At 39.0% G+C, this 21,364-nt stretch overlaps 1 protein-coding gene across 1 annotated transcript in view; it reads left to right on the forward strand.

Moving 5' to 3' along the window:
• Positions 1-16,816, forward strand: part of SLC9A2 (solute carrier family 9 member A2) — a 34,623-nt gene extending 17,807 nt beyond the window's left edge. The window contains exons 4-12 of the mRNA XM_039549065.1: positions 475-692; positions 2,054-2,256; positions 4,817-4,906; positions 6,226-6,296; positions 7,739-7,900; positions 8,496-8,592; positions 9,492-9,623; positions 11,530-11,620; positions 13,667-16,816. Of these exons, the coding sequence (XP_039404999.1) occupies positions 475-692; positions 2,054-2,256; positions 4,817-4,906; positions 6,226-6,296; positions 7,739-7,900; positions 8,496-8,592; positions 9,492-9,623; positions 11,530-11,620; positions 13,667-14,037 (1,435 nt within the window). The 3' untranslated portion in view covers positions 14,038-16,816. The remainder of the gene's footprint in view (positions 1-474; positions 693-2,053; positions 2,257-4,816; positions 4,907-6,225; positions 6,297-7,738; positions 7,901-8,495; positions 8,593-9,491; positions 9,624-11,529; positions 11,621-13,666) is intronic.
• Positions 16,817-21,364: the final 4,548 nt, after the last annotated feature.

Raw genomic sequence — 21,364 nt, forward strand, 5'->3', positions numbered from 1 at the left:
TTACTTTGCTTGGAAGAGGAGCTGACTACTGTCACTGCCATTGAGGTGGGACAGCTGCTGGTATGGAAGGAGGGAAGTCCTGGCCTGCCCCAGGATGTGCAGTTTCCACCCTGTCTAATGTGCCTCAGCAGCAAAAGATGCAGCAAATCCTGTTTGCCAAGGCTGTCCCTATCTCTCCTCATTTCTGCCTCTTTCAAAACAGAGTTGAAATGACCCCTGCACAGATCATGTGCATTTAGTATGTGAAAAAACCCTCCATACACTGATGTCTTCTCAGAAAACTTCCCATTGCAGAAAAAAAATCGTGCCCAAAATTGTAGGTTCACCAAGCCTGTAAATTTGAGATTGGTTATTGAATAAGTTACACTTTGCATTTTAAAGAGAGCTATGGAAAATGAATAATATTATGTAGATATGAGAGAGGTTAAAAAAAACATAAAGCCAATGAAATATGGGATAATGTTTGCTTTTTAGGATTACAGCTTGTGCCATGACCATGAATAAATACGTGGAGGAAAATGTTTCTCAGAAATCCTACACAACAATAAAATATTTCATGAAGATGCTGAGCAGTGTCAGTGAGACTTTGATCTTCATCTTCATGGGTGTGTCTACAGTTGGGAAGAACCATGAGTGGAACTGGGCCTTTGTTAGCTTCACCCTCCTCTTCTGTTTAATCTGGAGGGCACTGGGTAAGCAAGTCTCAGACTATGGGTCGGTATTCTTTGCAAGTGAAATGTTTTACCTCTTGTCAAGTAGAAAATGCCAAAACTTAGACAGAGACCCATCAGTTTGTAGAGTGGTTTTTGTATTAGTAACATGCAAGGTGAACTTCCACCTTTCCCCAAAATGGAACCTAAAAATCAGTTTTGTCCTGATCCTGCCCATCTAAAGGGAGAGGCAGTCTGCTTGTTAATCACAATACATGTATTTAAGTAAACATTTATTTACAAATAAGCAAATTTTGGTGGAAAGAACTAGCAGTCATACAACAATTAAAAAGTTTGTGGGGTTTTTTGTGGTGCTTTTTTTGTGGGGTTTTGTGGTTTTGTTTTTGTTTGATTTTTTTCTTTGTTTTTGGTTTGGTTTTGTTTTGAATTTATGTTTACTAGCTTTGGGATTTTCCCAGTCATTGACATAAATAGTATCAAACCAGGAAATGCTGTAATTGAAGTGTTCAGGTATATATTGCAAAGACAAACCTCCTGTAAGAAACTGTTCAATCCCTCCTGAATTTGCAGAACTAGCTCTTTTTCTTTTACCTAGAGAACTAAGTGTAGGGCAGGCTGGTAGGTCTTAAACCTGCTCCTTTGCCCAGCTTCATCTGAAATTATTCAGTCCCTCAATGTACAAAGGTGGGTCATGCTCAAATCTGCAATCCTACATTCAGCTCCCAGTTCTCTTTACAGAGCAGAAATTTGGACTATATTTCTACTGCACCTGCAACCCCAGAATTAATATTTTATGCTGAAAAGCAGCCAAACAGCCTGGTTACCACCCAGCTCTTGCCCCCCCCTGTGCTTGCTCCCTTCACCTGCCTGCACTGGTGTCTTCTCCCCCATCCCCAGTCCTGCATCCTTCCTGTCTGTGTTAGTAAAATTGAGTGAATAGGAGTTTGCAGGATTCTAAGCACAGATTGATGGAAGGGACAAGCCAATTTTTAAAATCACCTCAAATCCTATTAAAAAGCAATTAGGAGTCTTGGTCTATACTGACAGAGAATTATTGCTGTTCTAGAGGTGCAGTCTAGTAGATAGCTGTCTTGTGGAGATCTATTAGCTGCCTCAGGTCCTAAATCCAGCTGACCTGAGGTGTTTAGCTCACTAAATATGTTTAAGATTATGTCCCTAAGGCTGTTTAATTTAGTATTATGGTATTTTCAGGCTGCTAAGTAATGTTTCATTTCTTCAATAATATATATTGAAGAAGCAAATAAAAGTTAAGGAGCAAATAGAAGTGTTTCTAAACAAGTATTAGCATCATGGGCTACTTCTGTGTAATTTAAGTTCCCTTTTTTTCCCCTCCTCTTTATATTTCTGTTTTTTTCCCTCAGGTGTTTTTGTTCTGACTCAGATCATTAATGTATTCCGGACAATACCTCTCACTTTTAAGGACCAATTTATTATCGCCTACGGAGGTCTTCGAGGAGCAATTTGTTTTTCGCTTGTATTTCTGCTTCCTCCTGCTGTGTTTCCCAGGAAGAAATTGTTCATCACTGCTGTTATCGTGGTGATATTCTTTACTGTTTTCATTCAGGTAGTACCTTTCTTCTCCTGGACTTCTTCTTTCTCAGACAGGTTGTAAATAAGCCATGGGTAGAAAAAAAAAAGTGCTAACACTGTAAGGAACATACTTGAAGGTATTCACCATAGTCATAGTAGAAAAAATGCTATGCATACCACAGGCAGGTAGCAAAAGTATGCCAGATATTAAGTACTTATGCTAACATATAAGTAGTATTAAGTATTTAAGACTAGTGAGGTTGGAGTAGAGATAAAAGATAATCTGGGTACAGCTCCAGCACTAATTCTTTTTTTAGAATGTTTAAATGTGTGTGGATACTCAGGAGTTCAGTGTTGGAGACAATGCACAGTGAGTAGGGAAAGACACTAAGGGCCCAGACAGGTGAATTGGAGTCTGGGTGTTAGGAAGTGATGCTGCAAACCAGCTGGACATCCCTAAAAAAGCACCAAGTGTGTGAAAGGACATGAAGAACTTGTCTTTGGTGACCACCTGGCCATGGAGGTCTGGTCAAGGGCGACCAAGAGACTGAAACCTGCAAAATGTAGAGGAGGCCAAGCCTGTCAAATAAACATATCAGACTAATCATTATCCAGAGCAGTGAGAGACATGTGAGTGGCTACTAATGAAATTTCAGATCTGTGGGAAAAAATGTAGAATTTTGTTACTCTGCATTTTACATGGAAAAAGGTGCTGTGGGAAGAAAGTATCTGTGCTCCTGCTTGGGAAAAGGGGCAAGGTGGAGGTCAGTGAGTTGATTTATGAAAACTGATTCTGAAGGACAGAATAATTTAAAATATGGAGATAAATGGAATGTGCTATGAGATGCAGCATGATTTATCAAAGAAAAACCTGGTATCATTCTTTCATAAGGCAGTTTATTTTCTAGAGTAAACTCATTTAACTGGACTATTGTAAAATCTTTGGGGAGGGGGCTACAGAGGAGATTGTTGATGTAACTACTCATTAAACTGAGGTTTAGATTTACATTAGGATGACTGTAAAATGAATGAGGAAGGAGCTGACAGTTTCTCCTTTAAATGGAAATAGAAGCAGATTGTCCTTTGGGTCAGAAAGGATCTCTGGGGGTCTCTAGTCCAACCCTGGGCTCAAAGCAAGGCCACCTTTAAGTTAGATGATGTTAATCAGGGCTATTTCAAGCTGAGTTCAGAGTATCTGATGGATGGAGATACCCCAGCCTCTCTGGGCACCTTCTTGAGTGTTCAGCCACCCTGGCCTGATAATAGCCTAACGAGATATTATTAAAGGAATTCCTCAAGGATAAGTTAATACTCTTGTTAATTGACGATGGCACATAAAGGTAGGAGGTTTTGTTGCTGATGTTTCTTGATGACAGATTTTGAAAAGTGTTCTCAGTGTAACAGTGAGATAGAGTATCCTGTAGAAAGAACTGAGGGCCAATATGAAAGGAGCAGAATGATATTGAACAGTAATATGTGCAAATGTGTTCTTGCTAGGACTTTCTTACTAGGAATTTCTCTTGTGAAATGGGAACCTTGCATTTGGAAAAAAATAGAAAGGGAAAAAGATACAGGTGTACTAGTTGGTAATGGGGTAGATTTTAAGTCAACAATGCAGTGGGGACAGAAGAAAGGCAAATCTGATCTTAGGGCATACTGAGACAGGTATTTCCATTAGGGCATAGTGGCACGTTCTGGAGTGATCACGGGACTGGTGAGCCTGTCATGTGAAAGGAGACCAGGATGCCTTGGCCTTAGCAAGATGAAGGAGAAGAGGGACTATAATTACTGTTTATATGAGGGAGTGAACACTGTTTAAACTAAAAGGACAAATGTTGGCACAAGAACAAAGTGGTACACAGTGACCATGATGCAATTAAGAAGCAGCTTTCTAATTGTCAGAACAATAAGGTTCAAGATGAGTGTTCCATTATGAGCAATGGGGCAAAGAAACCTAACTACTTTTAAGATAAAGCTTGATTCATTTACGAAAAGAAATGTGACCACGTTGTCTGGGATAGTAGGGACTGATCTCAACACCACAGGAGGTTCATTCCTCTCCCCTATGCCAGTGTGTCTATACAAGTAAACAAATTATCTTAATTCTTCCACAAATAATTGTTCAAAACCATTATATCATTCAGGGATAGCCAAAATGTTTTGTTCTTTCTCCGAGAATGGTCAGGCAAGGACACATATTTACAAAAAACTTTAGTGTCATGATCTTAAATATCAATAATAGTACTGTTTACATATCTTTGAATACCTATTTTGGAAGTAATCACTTAAAAAGAGGACTTTACATGTTCACTTTGAAATTATAGGGAGTCAGTTTATTAGTTCATGTTTTTCTAGCACATAACAAAACTGAAAAAAAAAAGTTTATAATTACTATGGATGGGATAGGTGATGTATTCCTGATAGGTTCAGTTAGGTTGACCATCTTGGATTCCTCAGTTCTAGGGTGCCCCTTTCTTCCTTCCGTTGCATTAGTGGAGTCTGAGCTGACAAGGGCTTCATAGCTAAGTGCAAAACCTGCTAATCAAAAGAGTGAATTAATTTTTATAATTAGTGTGTTCTTTTTGTCTTCACAGGGAATAACGATTCGCCCACTAGTGGAGTTTCTTGATGTCAAAAGGTCAAATAAAAAGCAGCCTGCTGTCAGTGAAGAAATTTATAACAGGGTATGTTGCAGCCTCAGTATCGTAGGTGAAACTCTTGCAGAGATGAAATTCCTAGTCATGTTCGGAAAGACAACTATTTGTCATACAGTATTATGGAGGGGTTGTACTAGATTTCTTTTTGATAGCTGTTGTAAGCACAATAATTGTAAAGCTTATATTTAACTTTCGGCAATTACCAAAATTATTGTTACATATCATTATTTTGGAATCTCTCACTTTCTTAATTGTTCAGATCTTGAAGTAAATTAACTTTCTGTAGTCTATTTCACACATGAGATACATATTATTTTATAATTTGGCTACATCAGGAAAACTTTGGCTTTATTTAATTACATTACACTGCATTTGAGTTAATCTAATTAAACAAATGCAAACTTCCCTTTAACACACTGTTAAACTTACCTAAGTCTTACATCATCAACCTTTTTATGGATGTATGTTTGGTACATGTGTGTCTCCAATTGCTGCGGATTATTAGCCATGCATCTTCTTGAATGTATTTCTCCTTCCAGCATACCTGAGGCAAGTGGCTTGAAATTTCAAAAGTGAGGAATAGTAAGGCCCACATTCAGGACAGAAGCCAATCTAGGCATCTAAAAGTCTGTCCTTTCAGAGCTTATCCTTTGGACATATCTACTAGGGATTTTCCATGAGACTGAGAGACCCCTACTGTGGTTCCTGAATTAGAAGCAAAAGTGTTGCCTCTGTGATCAAGTGAGACCTTAGCTGAACCTATTCAGTTTTTCATAATTCATAACAGAATCATAATAATTCATAATAGGAATAGTGTGTTTCTAATATTAGGTGAACAGGGTGCTTTAAAATGAGGCTAGACCACAAATTCCTAAAATAGGAGCTCAGGACCTAATGCTGGCTCTCAGTTCTGTCTCTGCATCCTGAGGGCTAGTGCTGATGGGGGGAGCTTCTGTCCACTGAGATTCTCTTCTCCACAAAGTCATACTTGCCTCACTGTCAGGCCTGGGGAAGTTCCAGGCATATCACTGAGTGGTTAGGGAATTTCAAATAAGTGAAATTATGGGAAAAAACCTTACTTTCAGGCAAGAGCTGAGCAAGATTGACATTGAGGAAATTAGCAACTAACTTCTGTCCTTTTGGGGCTGTGAGCTAAGGAAGATCCAGGGGGAAAGAAACAGATTCTGTTTTTGAGCTTGGTTTGGACTGCATTTTGTAAGACTGGAGCATTGTTCTGAGCTGTGACTAAATGTTTCTGTTTTAAAGTAAGTTGGAAACTAAAAACGTCTAAAGACAAGCCAAGTGATGTCTATAAGTTTATGTAATGAACCAATGTTTTCCTTTAGTTCTTTGACCACGTGAAGACTGGAATTGAAGATGTGTGTGGACACTGGGGTCACAACTTTTGGAGAGATAAGTAAGAGTGGCATTTGAAACTCTTTGTTATACAGGAGAAGTTGAAATGGCTCAGCAGCAACAAACAAAGGCTGTTGGGCATCATATTTCATTTTCAGCATTTATTCTTGAAAGTGGATGGTTGTTTTAAAACATGTGGGTTTCAAAGGGAAAGTAGCAAAACAATGTCTTTTACTAAACCACAAGCAAGTAGAACAGAATAGCCAGCTGGGAAGAAATCAGGCAGCCTTCTGATCCCAGGGTGAAGTATGGTACCTTCTGAGGGTGCACGTTTCTGACTGTTGCAGAGCGTTTCCTGTATGTCTGCTGAGCCTTTCATCCTTCCCAGCTGTCTTCCTGCAAACTGTATTTCTTAGGGGAGTTAAGTGACAGGTTAGTTTCCTATTTGATGGCAAACATACAAAAGCTTTTGGATTTCCTCTAGAAAGATCAATGCAGCAGCTTGCATGAGATACATGCGACATCCTAATGGCAGGCAGCTCCACAGTTCTTGATGCTTTTACTTAAGACTTAGTATCAGTTAAGAAGATTACCTGAATAATTCATATTTTTACTTTATCTGCTGAATCGTCATCTTCATTAGGTTGGATCTAATTCCTTTTACACCCAAGTTCTTTAGACCCAAAGCATGGGCACTGCTCATCACCCTCTAGTTGCTGCTCCAAGAAGAATTTAAGTGTTTTATATAAAGAGAGAATAGCACCAGCAGGAATGGCTGAGGAGAGCTCTCTCCAAATGACTTTGGGGCAACACAGTGAAGATACTTTCCCGACATGGGTACAACTTTTGTGACATGGGTACAACTTTTCTTTAGTCAGCCTGGTTCTCCTCCAGTCTGTGTGAGATCTTTAAAGAAAAGGTTACAGAGGAAAGGAGAGTCCCAACTGTTCATGAACTTTACACCCAAATTCAAGAATAATTTCAGAATGTCTGTAGGGCAAAATATTTTCTGACAAACAAAATCAACACCAGCTGTAATCAATATTTTTTCAATAAACATCCAAGAGGGTGCAGTTGCTTTAGAGAAAGGAAGAACTTCTAAAGTTTTAAAAAAGCAGGCTAGAATTTCAAAGAAGAAGCAGTTGATACAAATTTTGGCCTTTTATTTGTTATTACAGTAAATATTTAATGTTCTCTTTGTCTTGATGAAAACAGAGAATTAAAAATAATATTTTTTAATAACACAGAATACCTGAAAGTTTAAAGTTGCTTCTAGGGAGACTGTCCATTAACATATGAACCAAAACACAGGTTAAGACTATCTATCTGAAGTAAAGTTGACATTGACCCTTTCTTAGGTTACTCAGCATTAGGTTGTTAACATGAACAGACACATTCCCAGAGAGTAAAGTCCTTTAAAATTTCATTAACTACAATATATTGGCTTTCCTTAACTATGCACAGTAAAAATTAACTGGTTGGGCTGGTTTGCCTCATGTACAGGTTTAAAAAGTTCGACAATAAATACCTGCGAAGACTTCTAATCCGTGAGAACCAGCCCAAATCCAGCATTGTTTCTTTATACAAGAAGCTAGAAATCAAGCATGCCATTGAGATGGCAGAGAGTGGAATGATAAGCAAGGTCCCATCATCAGTGTCTCTCAGGTAAGCAAGCGATGCCAGCATGGCCAAGCATCTCAGCTGGGTCTCGTAATTTATTTCACAGCCCGGGCTGTAGGCAGGATAATCACTTTGACTTAGGATACTTTGTGTCCTAATGTCACCAGAACAGTAAGAGGATGTGAAACAAGAGCCTTTCGCCTGTAGCTTCACATGAAATGCTGTGTTCTTCCCGGGTATGTAGTTTTACTGGGACAGCTGCTCACTGGAACACTGATCTGCTGTGTAGAGTGGAGGTGGACTTGAACATGTGCCTGCCTGTCTGCTGAGAATAGCTACAAGGGAAGCCTGAGGGGCATTTTGAAAAGTACCTAAATAAAACTTACAAATTATTGTAATTTATGTCACATTTTGGAGATTTAGTTTTGTGTCTTATCACTGAATCAAATGAAATCAAGATTTCATTTCTACATGTTACATTTTCATATATTAGTTGATTGTTTTGAAATGTTGTTTCCAGCTCTAACAAAGGAAATAATTCCAATGTCATTCCTGACCATAAAAATAAAAACATTCTTGTCTCTCTCCATCCCTCTCTCTTTCTTCCCTATTTTCCTTTTTTTTTTTCATTCTGTCACAGTGACTATCATGAAGGAAAGATAAAGCCACTTTCTCCCACTGAAATGGAAAACATGCGAGAAATATTGACAAAGAATCTCTACCAAATACGACATCGAGTAAGGATGAACTTTTGCCTACTTAAATATCCTACTGCTCTTTGAATATACTGATTATCTTCCTAACACATCTTTGAGCTAGTACATCTGCTCTATCATATAATAAAAATAATGATCTTATTTACTTCTGTTGCCTTGAATCCATATTCTGTCATATATACAGTAGCATATTCACAATCCTTTGTATAAATACTTACTTGATCTTATACTATTGATAAGGCTAAATGTTTTTGTCTTATTACCTCCAATACACCTACAGTATTAGAGCAGGATCATAGGTGCCAATTCAAGCCAACATTGTCTCCTTGTATCAGTGTATTGGTCACTTCATGATATGGGGTTAGATTTCCTATTTGCCTCCAGTTGTAAAATTGTTTGTATTAAGAGTAGAGATGGTGAGCTGGAAAAATAGTGAAATAAAAGCAAAAGGACATTTCACATTTATCCTCCTGTGGCTAAGTAGTTTGAATGCCCAAGCCCTTGGAAAACATTCAAAAACTGAGCAAGCTTCAGCTTGCTGGAGGTAAAAATGACTTCCCTCTAGGGGACTCATCGCTTTCAAATATGCGTCCTCTACTGACATACTGACCAAGCTACTACAGTGGGGGGGTAAACACGGTATTAAGCCAGCTTCTTCATTTTTCTCTTTCATTATAAATATCAGCAGGTTAAAAAAAAATGAAACAAAACCAACAAAAGAAACAAGTGCTTGTGAAGGACGTGAATAAAAACATTCTCAGTATAATTATTCTGCTTGTTCTTAATCATCTGCAATACAGTCTTGTTCACAAGGATTTATGATGCTTATTAAAGCAAAAAGCCTGTTTTTCCCTGTTCATATAGTCTGACACATTTGACATCATGCTTTCCAGGCTGTGATCACTGCTTTTATATTTCAGACAATGTCCTACAACCGACATAGCCTGGCTGCAGATGCAAACGAAAAGCAGGCCAAAGAAATTCTGATCCGTCGCCGGCACAGCCTTAGGGAAAGCCTGAGAAAAACAAACAGCCTGTCAAGGGAAAGACCGGTACTTGCATTTTGTGGTGTTTTTTGGTTTCTTTTTTTTGTCTGTTTGTTTTTTTAATTTTAATTTTTATTGAAAGCAGCTCTTTGTAGCTAATTTTCAGGCAGAAAAAACCAATCTTCTGACATGTGGGAAAAAATCCTGAATTTGGAAGACTACTGCACATATAATACCACACACCTTGAGTTGCACACATGAGCCCCTTAATTTGTGTTGACACCTTCAGCAAAGCTTCAGTCTTGTAGAATGTGATATGGGAGTGGGATCTGCTGCCATAATTTTACCTCAGAGAAGCTGGACAGGCTCTGTACACAATGTGGGGATGATCGGTATTCTCTATCAGTATTTTGATGAAGGTTGATGTTTTGATGATGGTTGAGATTAATAATGACTTTGAGATAGAAAAGCTACTTACAATATGGGAGAGGAGTTTCGACCACATCAGTTAGAGCAGCTCTTCACCTGAAAAATGTTGTGTGCTCTTTAGTACTCATAAAATGTAGTCAGGCCTTCAGATTTTGACACTGGTTGGGAAAACTTCCGTTTACAAGGATTGCTGTGGCATGATAATATTTGGGTCTCTGAGGCAATCCTACAATTGTAAACTTCCAACCATATTGGAATGGAACACACTAATTAAGCAGGGAAACTGATCCTCTGAATCCTATCAGGTATCAAGGAAATTAGCCATCCTATAAATATCTACTTTCATGTTGCGAATACTTAGTGACTGTTGTCTTCATTGATACAGTTGTCCTTCAGCAGCTGAGGCTGGAATAATATCTCTGAAAGGGCGGTATCTTATAGGTGATCATTACCAGAGCTACTGTGGTGTTAATTATCACAATAAGACTGTTCCTGAATGATTTTTTCTCCTCTCAAACACAGTTACATATGTTGTCTTTTTCATACAATTGAATTATTTACTGTGTAGGATAGTGAGGAGACTCAGCAGGACTTTTGGGACAGGGAGAAAAAGGATGTCTAATAACTTTTTAAAACACACAGACTATAGTTTTAAGAATAATTATCCTTGGATAAATCCTCCACAGAGGGAAGAGGAGAAAGAGGAAAAGAATAAAACTCCAAAGAGAGAAAATCTCTAAGGGAAAAAAAATTTCCTTTCAGGTTCCTTTTTGGTCTGCCACAAGGAATGGTATGAGCAGAGGAGAGCTGGTAGACTGTAAAAATTTTAAAAATCTTTGTAGCAAATGTAAGAAAGGATGTCCTTGAGAAACTTTTGAGTTTAAAAAAAGCAACTTGTCCTGGAAAGTACCTCTCATGTTCCAGGAAGTATGAAGTGTGGTCTGCACCCAGAGCCTTTAAAGCTAAGTCTGGGGAAAACAAGGATCTTATGCCCTGAACTGGTAAATGATCATGCTGGTGCCTAACTTCCTCATCAATTTCAGTGTGACTAGTCAACTGCATAAAGTCATTTATATGTATAAAGCACTTGCAGGATCAGAATACAGATTAGTTCTTGAGCCTAAGATTCAGTCTTAACCAAACTTTTGCAGCTGGCTGATAAAAAGTTTCAAACCAATTTTAAACATGGAGCTACATGAAGTGCCATGCTTGCAGCATTTGCCTTCCTTGGGGAAACCTGTGCAGGCAAGGTTGAGGTTCGAGACCATACATTTATTAACTCTGATCTCAGAGGGCATATCACTAAGCTTTCATTTGATTAAACTGCTTGAGATTATTCAGTCTTTATCTTAGTTAGCACAGACTTCAGCCAGCAATCAGCACTGAGTATCTAGTAAAACATCACATATTAGCTAATCCCAAACTACTCTCCAGCCCTTTGGCTGCATAAACCTGTTCAAGCCTCAGTTGTATATCTGAACATACATTATGCAGGTACTCTACTCTGCAGTGACTTAAAATGTTCTGTTTCCTTTGCATGCAGGCTGCAGCAAATACAAAAAGATTCCTTTCACTTCCTAAGAACACTAAACTCCCAGAGAAACTACGAGTGCGAAATAAAACATCTTCCAGAGGTAATGAAATTTTTCTGCTTTTCTATTACTGTGCTGCAATCATTTTGCTTACATAGAAGGAAAGTTTTTCCAGGGATGATGTAGAGAAATCAGCATGTTAGAGCATTTAAAGCATTGGGTCCTAAAGCAGAAATTTGAGTGTAGAGATATGCCCTGGACAGCAGGGTTTTGTGGGGCTTTCTCACTTCCTATTCCACACTGGCATAGTCCTCCCAGCACATCTTCTCATCTCCTCCTGCAAGCAGCAGCCTGCAACTCTTTTGCACCAGGAACACTGCCATGGTTCATTCTCCTCGTCTTTATTCCATAATGTCCAGATATTCCTCTTGGATTATGAGCCTATTTGGTTTTTTTTCTCTGGAATCAGGGTAGAGGACACTGCTCTGAGAACCTAAGCAGAGAGGGCAATGAGGACATTTGGTCTAGTTTATTGTTGTCATGAAGAACTCAAAAATGCTGTGGTTTACAACCAAATTGTTATTTTTTTCCCCTGCCTAAACTCACAAATGTTTTGTATTGGAGTTCTGGAATTCTAACCAAAAGAAAATTTTAAAAATCTGTAGGAGCACAACTATTTGATGTGAAAACTTTGCCCAATTCTATATATTACTTTTGATTGTTACTGGTTTCATTACCATGCTTATACCATACTCGGGAGCATTTTCTTTCATGACAAGCTGTCATCAAGATCTCTTACTGGGAAGAAGGTATATCTGCAAAGTTGTTAAAATTTCCTGATCTCCATCCCAGTTAGTTTTCCACTATTCCAAATTAATTTAACAATAGACTGTGTTTTTGTCTGTTACTAATTATATCTTTGCTCTCCTGAGTGCAGGATGCCTTTTATTCTGTAGTTAGGCTGCAGAGGTCACCTACTGTCACCTAGAATTAAAGAGAAAATGTGCCTCCAGATTATTCAATTGTCAAAAAATATATTATTTGACATATTTAGAAGGGAAAAAGCCTGAAAACACAGTCTGATGAAGACCTTCCTTGAAATATAATTATCTGGGTGAATGGACAATTACATGGTGATATATTTTGTTGACCCCTTCCTCACCTTTTTAAAAGAAATAACACGAAGGCTACTAATCTAAGTTGTTCTTATGACAGTTGCACAATACACAGTTGTTTACTTTGATATATTTAAAACATCATATCTGATTAAAGTCTAAGAACAAATCTGAGGCATTCATAAACTCCTGTTGAAATTATTACCAAATGACTCAAGCGTGCAAGTTTTGATGAAGTTGTTAGTTCATTTTAAAGAAGTCAGCTGGGGAAAAATATATGGGACATGTGCATGTCCAGGCAATCACCATCTTGGTTTACCTGGCAGTGATCATTTAGGAGCATTCCCTAAACAATGATGCCAGCTTTCCCTAGAGCATATTCTATCTACTGTGCTGTGAGTGGGAGGAAGAGTCTGCAGCACTTGCCACCTATAAGATTTGCTCTGTTGATTCTGTTTCAGTGTCTTACATTCAGGCTTATTAAAGATGGGATATTTCCACCCATCTGTACACTGACCTTGAGAGATCCTTTGCCTGGTAGAGTATTGATGCTCCTTTTCCAAAGTCAGGTTTCTAGAGCCCCTGTACATGTTGGGCTCTGGAAATGCCTCTCAGTTTAGATTTCATGAGATGTGAGGGCAGGAAATCTAATTTTGGTATCCTGCTTGGATATAAGCAGGGACTAGACCCCAAGCTCAAAGAGAGACAGATTTTTCTGTCCAGAGAACGGGAAATTTCAGAGAACTGGGGAAATGTCACCTCAATCAAGGGGGCACTTGGCAATCAAGGAGCAGCTGAGTGAGGCCTTCATAAAAATCATACTTTTGAGGGGAGGGATATTTTAAAGTCAAATCTATCCTCTGTTTTGGCAGAGTTAGGGGGCTGTTACTGGGTCTAATCAGAAAGTAGTGAATATAGAAAACATGGGGAAACTTTACGGTGTGGCTGCAAGGGCTCGGTGTGCTGTTACTCAAATATTCCTGAAACAGTTATATTCTGCACCTAAAATTATAATTTTGTTTTCAATTAACAGTGGGTGACAGCAGTGACTCAGAGTTGGATGCTGCTACCACAGTGCTCAATCTAAGACCTAGAGCAGGGAAAATCTTGAGAGACCAGAGACTGAGACAACAGAGGCCACTCCCTGAGTTTAGGGTGGAGTGGAAGAATGAAGTTGACGGGAGCCAGGACGGACGAGGAGAGCAGCAGGACCCAAGCACCTTGCCTCAGCCATCCATTGGGTTCAGGCAGCCACTGCTGACAAGACCAAGATTTGGCACTCTGAGCAGGGAAGATCTGACTGCAGACCATGGGTCAGCAAGACCTATGCCACCACCACGGTTAGTTAGGCAGGCATCACAAGGGGAAAGGCAGAGAAATAAGCCTGATAACCAGCCATACTGAACATAGCCAAAGAAGAACTATTGATAATAAACCATGGACATACTGAATTAGGATTCTAAACTATCTGATCAGACTATGGGATCCATTAAAATAACAAAATAAGCCTCACTCTGGGTCTAACCACTTCCATTTGAGTTAAGTCAACTCCATTAACTAAGTGAAAAGAATACTGGATCAATTGCAAAGTTAAAGACAAAATATATATATATATATATATCTCTTTTATAAATAACTTATTTCAATACTTTAATTTAATTACATTATTTTCACTGTTAAGATAGTATGGAAATGTGCCTTACCAAACATCGTCTCTTGAGGAACCAAGTCATGAAGGTTCAATACACAGTTTTCCATTGAAATCATTGTTGAAAGTCCAGTGATGAATGGATTCTTAAAAAATGCCCCCAAACTTGTGTGTCATTTCAGATTTTATTTATAATCAATAATACCTATTTTAACCAGAGCTTTAATATGAATTACACTGAAAATTGCACAATGCACCTATCATATAGACTTCTAAAGAAGAATAAATATATTCCTGAAGCCTAGCTTGCTCAAAGACCTCTGACACAGAAAAAGAGGAAGAAGAGAAGAAACAAGCTGTAGGGGCAGAATTGCAAATACAGCTTATAAAAAGGACTTGCAACAGACACAAGACCTGAATAGCTTGAATTTTTACTTTCTGAATTTTTGGCAATATGTTACCTTTGAAAGGTACTAAGGATCACCAAAGAAAAACTGAATTGCTTTGGCTTTCACTTATGTCAGCAAGAACGGAGAGCACTTAGCAGGACACCAGAAGGCCTAAGAAGAGAAAACTTCAAGTGGATAAATAATGTTCTGAATCAAAATTGCTTTTTTGCACCTTAGTTACTTGCAAACACGGCAGTAGAATAGTTGCAGAGCACTGCGCGTAGACAAAGCGAGCAGTCTCCCGTTTGAGTCAGGGACCACTGAGACTCAAGAAAGCTCATTCACTCAAGCTTGTGACCCTGGTTAATTTGTTTTACTTTTTGTTTCCTCATCTGTAAAAGGGGAAAGATAATCTTTTCTTTGTCTGAGCTATGCACTCCAAGGAACAAAAATGTTCCATCTAATTTGTTTTTACAGAAAAGTAGCACAGTGGGGCCCTGGAATCAGTTGAAGTCACTGTGCACCTTAGTAACATGGACTTCTTGATGCTAGCGTCAATGGCTGCCATTTGAGGGCATATGGGAAGGGAGGGTGCATTGAAATAAATGATACTTAACTGTAGCTCTCAGGAATTTGCACTTTCTGTCCCACTTAATCTAAGTACTGAGCTTGCTTTAGCACAAATACACATTTCAGTACAATGCAGAAATAATTTTCATTCTACTTGTTACAAGATTGATAACTTTCATTGAAGAATGTACACTGTGAAATCATAACTTTTCTCTTTCATTAGCACATTTCTAAATCTGTGGGCAATAAGATTTTTTTTTTTTTTTTTAATTTAAGCTTGTTTTGAAAGAACTATTAAAAATCAGAGTTTCCTTTTCAGATCACAAGGTAGATTTCTTTCAAATGTTCATGGGTGGGGGTTGATAAATGGGAATGTAAGACTTTCCTTCTTCCAACAGCATCTCCAAAACATTTATTTCATGTATGTATTTGAGATATCAAACCTTCCTAAACTCTTTCCTTAGCACAGGTCCTTTGATCTTTTTCCTCTGTTCCAGCTATGGAAGTTTCTGCTGTGTGGCAAATGCAAAGTCTAAGCTGCAGAGGAATGGCTTTGTGAACCCTATAAACCTCAGTCAAATGTTCATGGTTATTCTCAAAAAATGATTTTTGTGGAAATCAACACTTAGCTGTCCTTTAATGATCATCTCCTGTTTGGAAATAAAATTGGGCTCAAACAAATCCAGGAAGTTTTAAAAACAAATTTAAATTTGTCTTTCAACAGGAAAGTATTTTCATCTGTAAGATTGTCAGGGAATGCTCTGTCACTGCATTATTTTTGACTAAGAAAAAAGCCTCGAGTTTTGATTTCAGTTTTGAGGCAACATCCTTCTTACAGATCAGACTGCTTAGATGAGCTGTTTTATATTACGCCCACCTGAAATCTGACCAAATAAATAAATGTGAAATGTTGCACATCAACATTTAGTTTACTCTCTGTGGAATTTTCTTGTTCATGTGCTGGTAATGACCAAGCACTTGGCTTCTATCTGGGGAGAGCTGCCTTTCATTTTTTTCAAACAGTTGTTATTTTTTATGGTACAATTTTAAATAATGAATGCAGGTTTCAGGAACCTTACTGCTATGCTGGTTGCCCATTAATGCAGGGCATGCTCACATTATTTGTGCTTAAAGTGGTGCCCCATAGTACAAGCACATCAAATTGAAGGTCGTTTTTATGAAATATGGTCTTAAGCTCTTGGTGCTCCAAAACATGATAGCATGTTGTTACCTTTCCAAAGAACTTTGAAATCCACAGAATACAAGCATCAAGGCACATCTCCAGCATGGTCACACTGTGAAGCAGAATCACAAATCTGGGACTCTGTGTCCTTGAGAGTCCTCTCTGCCTTCCTCACTTCTGCTCTTCCCACCCTTTTCAGGCTCTTTTCCACTACTGCTGAATCAGCCGCTTGTCATGTCTGGGAACTGATTTCCTGGATACTCTCCTTTTCAGTAGCAATGACAGCAGCAGGTGAAATGGGCACCGTCCTAGGTAGCCCTTCCCATTCAACTCTTACTCTGGTTTGGGTCAGAGTTTTGCCTTTTTCTTCTTTTTTTTTTTTTTTTCTTTCCTGCAAAGTAAAACAAGTTAGCAGTTTTTTGAGCCTTCAGAGGAGATACATCCTTCATGTTTTATCAGTTTGTCTGCTGGAGAATGAAAGCCCAGTAAATCTGTCCTCGAGCACCACCTGATGGGGAAAGTCATGTATTGACTGAAGACAATGTTTCTCGCTTTTTCGAGGAAACCAGATCTTCAGCAGTGACTGGGAAACTTGCCAAAGCCACATACAAATATTTTGTTTCCAGATAGACTCCCCAGCACACTCTGTAGTATAGATATTTTAATGAATTTTTGATGAAGAAAGTCCAGTTTTAGGGATAGCAGGAAAATTCAGTTCCACTCTGAATTAGGGTTTTCTGAGGATTTCCCCTTCACCTCCTGAGAGGCCTATAAATTGAAAGTAAATAGGATAAGAAAGTAAGTATTGCAAGGCCTAGAGGAGATAGACACCCAGTTACCTTTTTTAGGCAGATACTTGAAAAAAAACCCAAGAATAATTTGCCAAAAGAGGCAAAATTTTAAGGGCTGTCCTACTTGGTACTAAAGTAGAATGCAAATTCCACTAAAACCAGTTCAACAAAAGAAAACCATGCTGCATAACAATTAAAAACTTTAGAATATCCTTCTGCACTAAAGCCACATAGAAATCACACGGAAAAACAAATTTAATTTTTTTGCCAAAATAACATGCCTGCTGTTATGAAGAGTATCTTGGGCTCTCTGGGAGAAAACACATGGCACCCTGCACCAACTTTTTCAAGAGCTGCCAAGTCCACCAATTCCAGACATCAGCTGACACGCCAAGAAATGCTTTAGCTGGTCACCATTTCCAAAATTGTCCTAGTTCTGGCAACATCCCCCATCCCCTGAAGGAAAGATGAAGGATTTTGAAATTGGATGTTGGGATGCTTTTTGTACCACAAGAGCTCTGATCCTATAAAAATATCCTTGTAAGTGTGCATAAACATAGCACCCTAGTTGTCACAGTTTTTGTTTCAAAAAGTAGTTTTTTGCCACAAAAAGGAAAAGAAATTTTAAATACTTCAGCTCACTTCATTTTTCCTCTCTGAGACCTCCTATTTATTAGATATTTGGCAGAATGGAAGACTGGTTCCTATTGTGTAGCACATCTCAAAAAAGAGTTCCTTGGTGCTGAGATTTAAAATAATTAAAAATTTGAATTAATTTCTCTTTGTAAATTAACACAGAAGTTTGTCAGGACTTCCCTTTAAAATAAACTGTATACTCTTTCATTTCTAAAAGCAGTCTGACCTCCACTCACTATCATTTGAGTCTCAAAGTTCAGACTCCAATACACACTTACAAGATTCATGATCAGCTCTTTGTGAATGAGTCTTCAATATTATAGCAATAACAGCACAGGCAAGTTTTGGGTTTTCAGATGCCAAAGTGCCAAGCTATAAAGGATCATTTACCCAGTGTCCTGTAATACCCATAACCAAATGGGGACTGGCAGCACCCACAGAGGTTCCCGGCAGCAGGAATGAAATGGCACTACAGAGAGGCTGAAGCAACAAGCAAGCCAGATCATAAACAGCACTTGTCCTGTTTTGTTGCTGCATTATCTGCTCAATAGTCAACTTGTTCTCAGAAGATGAGAATGGTACTGACCTCTGTGATGATTTACGCAGTGAGTAAATTCAGAACAAAGAAAAATGGACAAGAAATGGAAGTCTGCAGAACTGGTGTATTGGGTTTGGATGGCAAGGTTTTGGTAACGGGGGATATAGAGGTGGCTTCTCTGAGAAGCTGCCAGAAGCTTTCCCTTTGCCTGACAGAGCCAATGCCAGCTGGCTCCAAGATGGACCCACTGCTGTCCAAGGGCAAGATAATCAGTGGCTAATAATATATAAAAGAAGGAAAAAAGAAGTTATGGCATAGAAGCAGTTGTGGCCAGAGAAGAGAGGAGTGAGAGAAACAACCCTGCAGACACCAAGGTCAGTGCAGAAGGAGGGGAGGAGGTGTTCCAGGCCTTGGAACAGATTCCCCTGTAGCCTGTGCTGAAGACAATGGTGAAGCAGCTTTCCCCTGTAGAACATGGAAGACCACAGGGGTACAGAGATCCACCTGCAGCCTCTGAAGGACCCCATGTCACAGCAGGTGGATGCCTGAAGGATGCTGTGACCCCATGGGAAGCACACATGAGAGCAGGCTCCTGGCAGGACCATGGAGAGAGGAGCCCACGGTGGAGCAGGTTTGCTGGCAGGACCTGTGACCCCGCAGGGGACCCACACTGGAGCAGTCTGTTCCTGAAGGACTGCACCCTGTGGAAAAGGGACCCACGCTGGGGTGGTTAGTGAAGAACCATAGCCTGCGCGAAGGACTCACATTGCAGAAATCCATGGAGGACTGTCTCCTGTGGGAGGGACTCCACACTGCAGCAAGGGAAGGACTTCTCTCTGAGCAGCAGCAGCAGAAACAACGTGTGATGAACTGACAATGTCACTCCCCGTCTCCCAGTGCTGCAGCAGGGGAGGAGGTCGAGGCCGGGAAGGAGGGAGGGGTGGCAGGAAGGTGTTTTTAAGATTTATTTTATTTCTCATTATCCTGCTCTGATTTTAATTGGTAATAAATTCAATTATCTCCCCAAGTTGAGTCTGTTTTTCTCGTGACAGTAGTCAGCAAGTGATCTCTCCCTGTCCTTATCTCAACTCATGAGCCTTTTGTTATATTTTCTCACTGCTGTCCAGTTCCAGAGGGGAATGGCTTTGGTGGGTACCTGGTGTCTAGCCATGGTCAACTCCCCACAGTTGGTATGTTTATAAAGGATCTCTTCAAAACTACACAGCCTACCCCAACAGGAAAAAAGATCTTACATTTGTTCATCATTTTAAAAGCAACAAAATCAGTACATATCATATGATACCAGCTCTTCTGCAGAAATAAATTACTATTTTGTGTACACAGCCTCTTCAACAAGAGCTGATCAAAATGGTCAAAAAAGTCACTATTACCAAAGGGAAAATTTTGAAGGGCAAAGAGCAAAAAAACCCAACAAACCAAACCAAAACCCAACCCTTCCTATAGGCCCAAGAAACCAACCCAAAATAAAGTAACAGCAAGCAAGAGAAAAATCTTAATTTGTGGTGGTTTGCTGGCAGAGACTGTTTTCCTTTAGTCCATAATCAGATCTGGTTTGTTACAGTCTTCTACAGATACTACAACTGGATTCAAGAAAGTGCTGAGTAATTCAGTAGTTTGCCCACTAGACTGTAGCCAAAATTAGCTGCAACTGCTCCTCCCTCAAATTAAAAAGGGGAATGACATCTCTGTATCTGCAGGAATATCATTGAATCTTCCCTCTCTGAACTTGAATGGTTATGGCAACTAAGAGGCAACACAAGAGGTGCAAATGCGGCCTCCAGGAACTAGGGATAGTAGCTTTAAGGAATTCATCTCAAAATTTCTGAGTCCTCCATTTTATTTTTTCCTTTTTCATTCACTGCCAAGACACTTCTTGGTTGAATCCTTGGTTCCTGTGCCCTTTGTAGAGAGATTCAAATGATTTTAACCATAGCTTGAGGGGAAAAAAAAAAAGTATCTGCACTTCATATTGACTTGAACACTTCTACTTTGTGCTGTAGCTTCAGCAGAGGAAGATGGGAAAAAAAACCACAGTGACAAAATGATACATGTGGAATGTCACTTCATTTTATTTCTAGTCCTTAAAAAAAAAAAAGTGCAATTTTTCTGTACCTGTACAGAAAAGAAATGTTTCTGTGGCACTTCAGAAATCATTTTGGTCTACAAGTAAAAAACTTCTGTAAAATGTGTTGCAACATGTCCCCAAGACCACATGCTTCCACAGATTTCTCAACTGGGAGGTTTCTACAACCAATAGGATATGTACTAGGATAGATGCTTACAGAAGTCAGATTAAATCAGTGCAGCAATTTAGAAGGGTAAATGCTATGTAACGTCACATAATCAATGAGTATTGGAAAAAATACTAAATCATTTATATATATTAATTTGCTTTCAACCTTTTTCCTTAACCCCTTGCTAGAGATGCAAAACAAAAGCCCCTTACTAACAGAAGGGTGGTTTTAGGTAAAAAAAAAAAGATGGAAAGAAAGAAAATAGGAAATTTAGAGCAATAATGTTTTGGGCATCTACCAAGAAAGGCAAGATGAGATAAGAGACTTGAAAATGCCTCAAGCTCCTAGGGAGAAGTGAAACACAGATTATTGTAATAAAGAATTCTGAGGATATGTACTGAAATCACAGTAGTAATAATACACTGATTATGCCAATAAATAAATTCAGAATTCTATATATGAATTCCTATGGTGCTGCCACTGGAATCACTAAGGTTTCAACAAATATTTGAATGCTAGTAGGCAGTGGAAAAGGTAAAGAAGAAAATGAAAATGAAAAATGCAGAACACCATCCATGACTCACCTGAAGCAGGAAGAGTGTTTGCACTGATGTGTTCAAGGAGATAACTAAGTTGCACAAACCACCCCCAACCAAACACTTATACATCGTTGACTTTGTACTTTCATCAAGTAATATAACGAAGCTGATATGGAACATTA

This window comes from Corvus cornix, chromosome 1 (assembly GCF_000738735.6).
Source record: "Corvus cornix cornix isolate S_Up_H32 chromosome 1, ASM73873v5, whole genome shotgun sequence".
Classification (NCBI taxonomy): domain Eukaryota; kingdom Metazoa; phylum Chordata; class Aves; order Passeriformes; family Corvidae; genus Corvus; species Corvus cornix.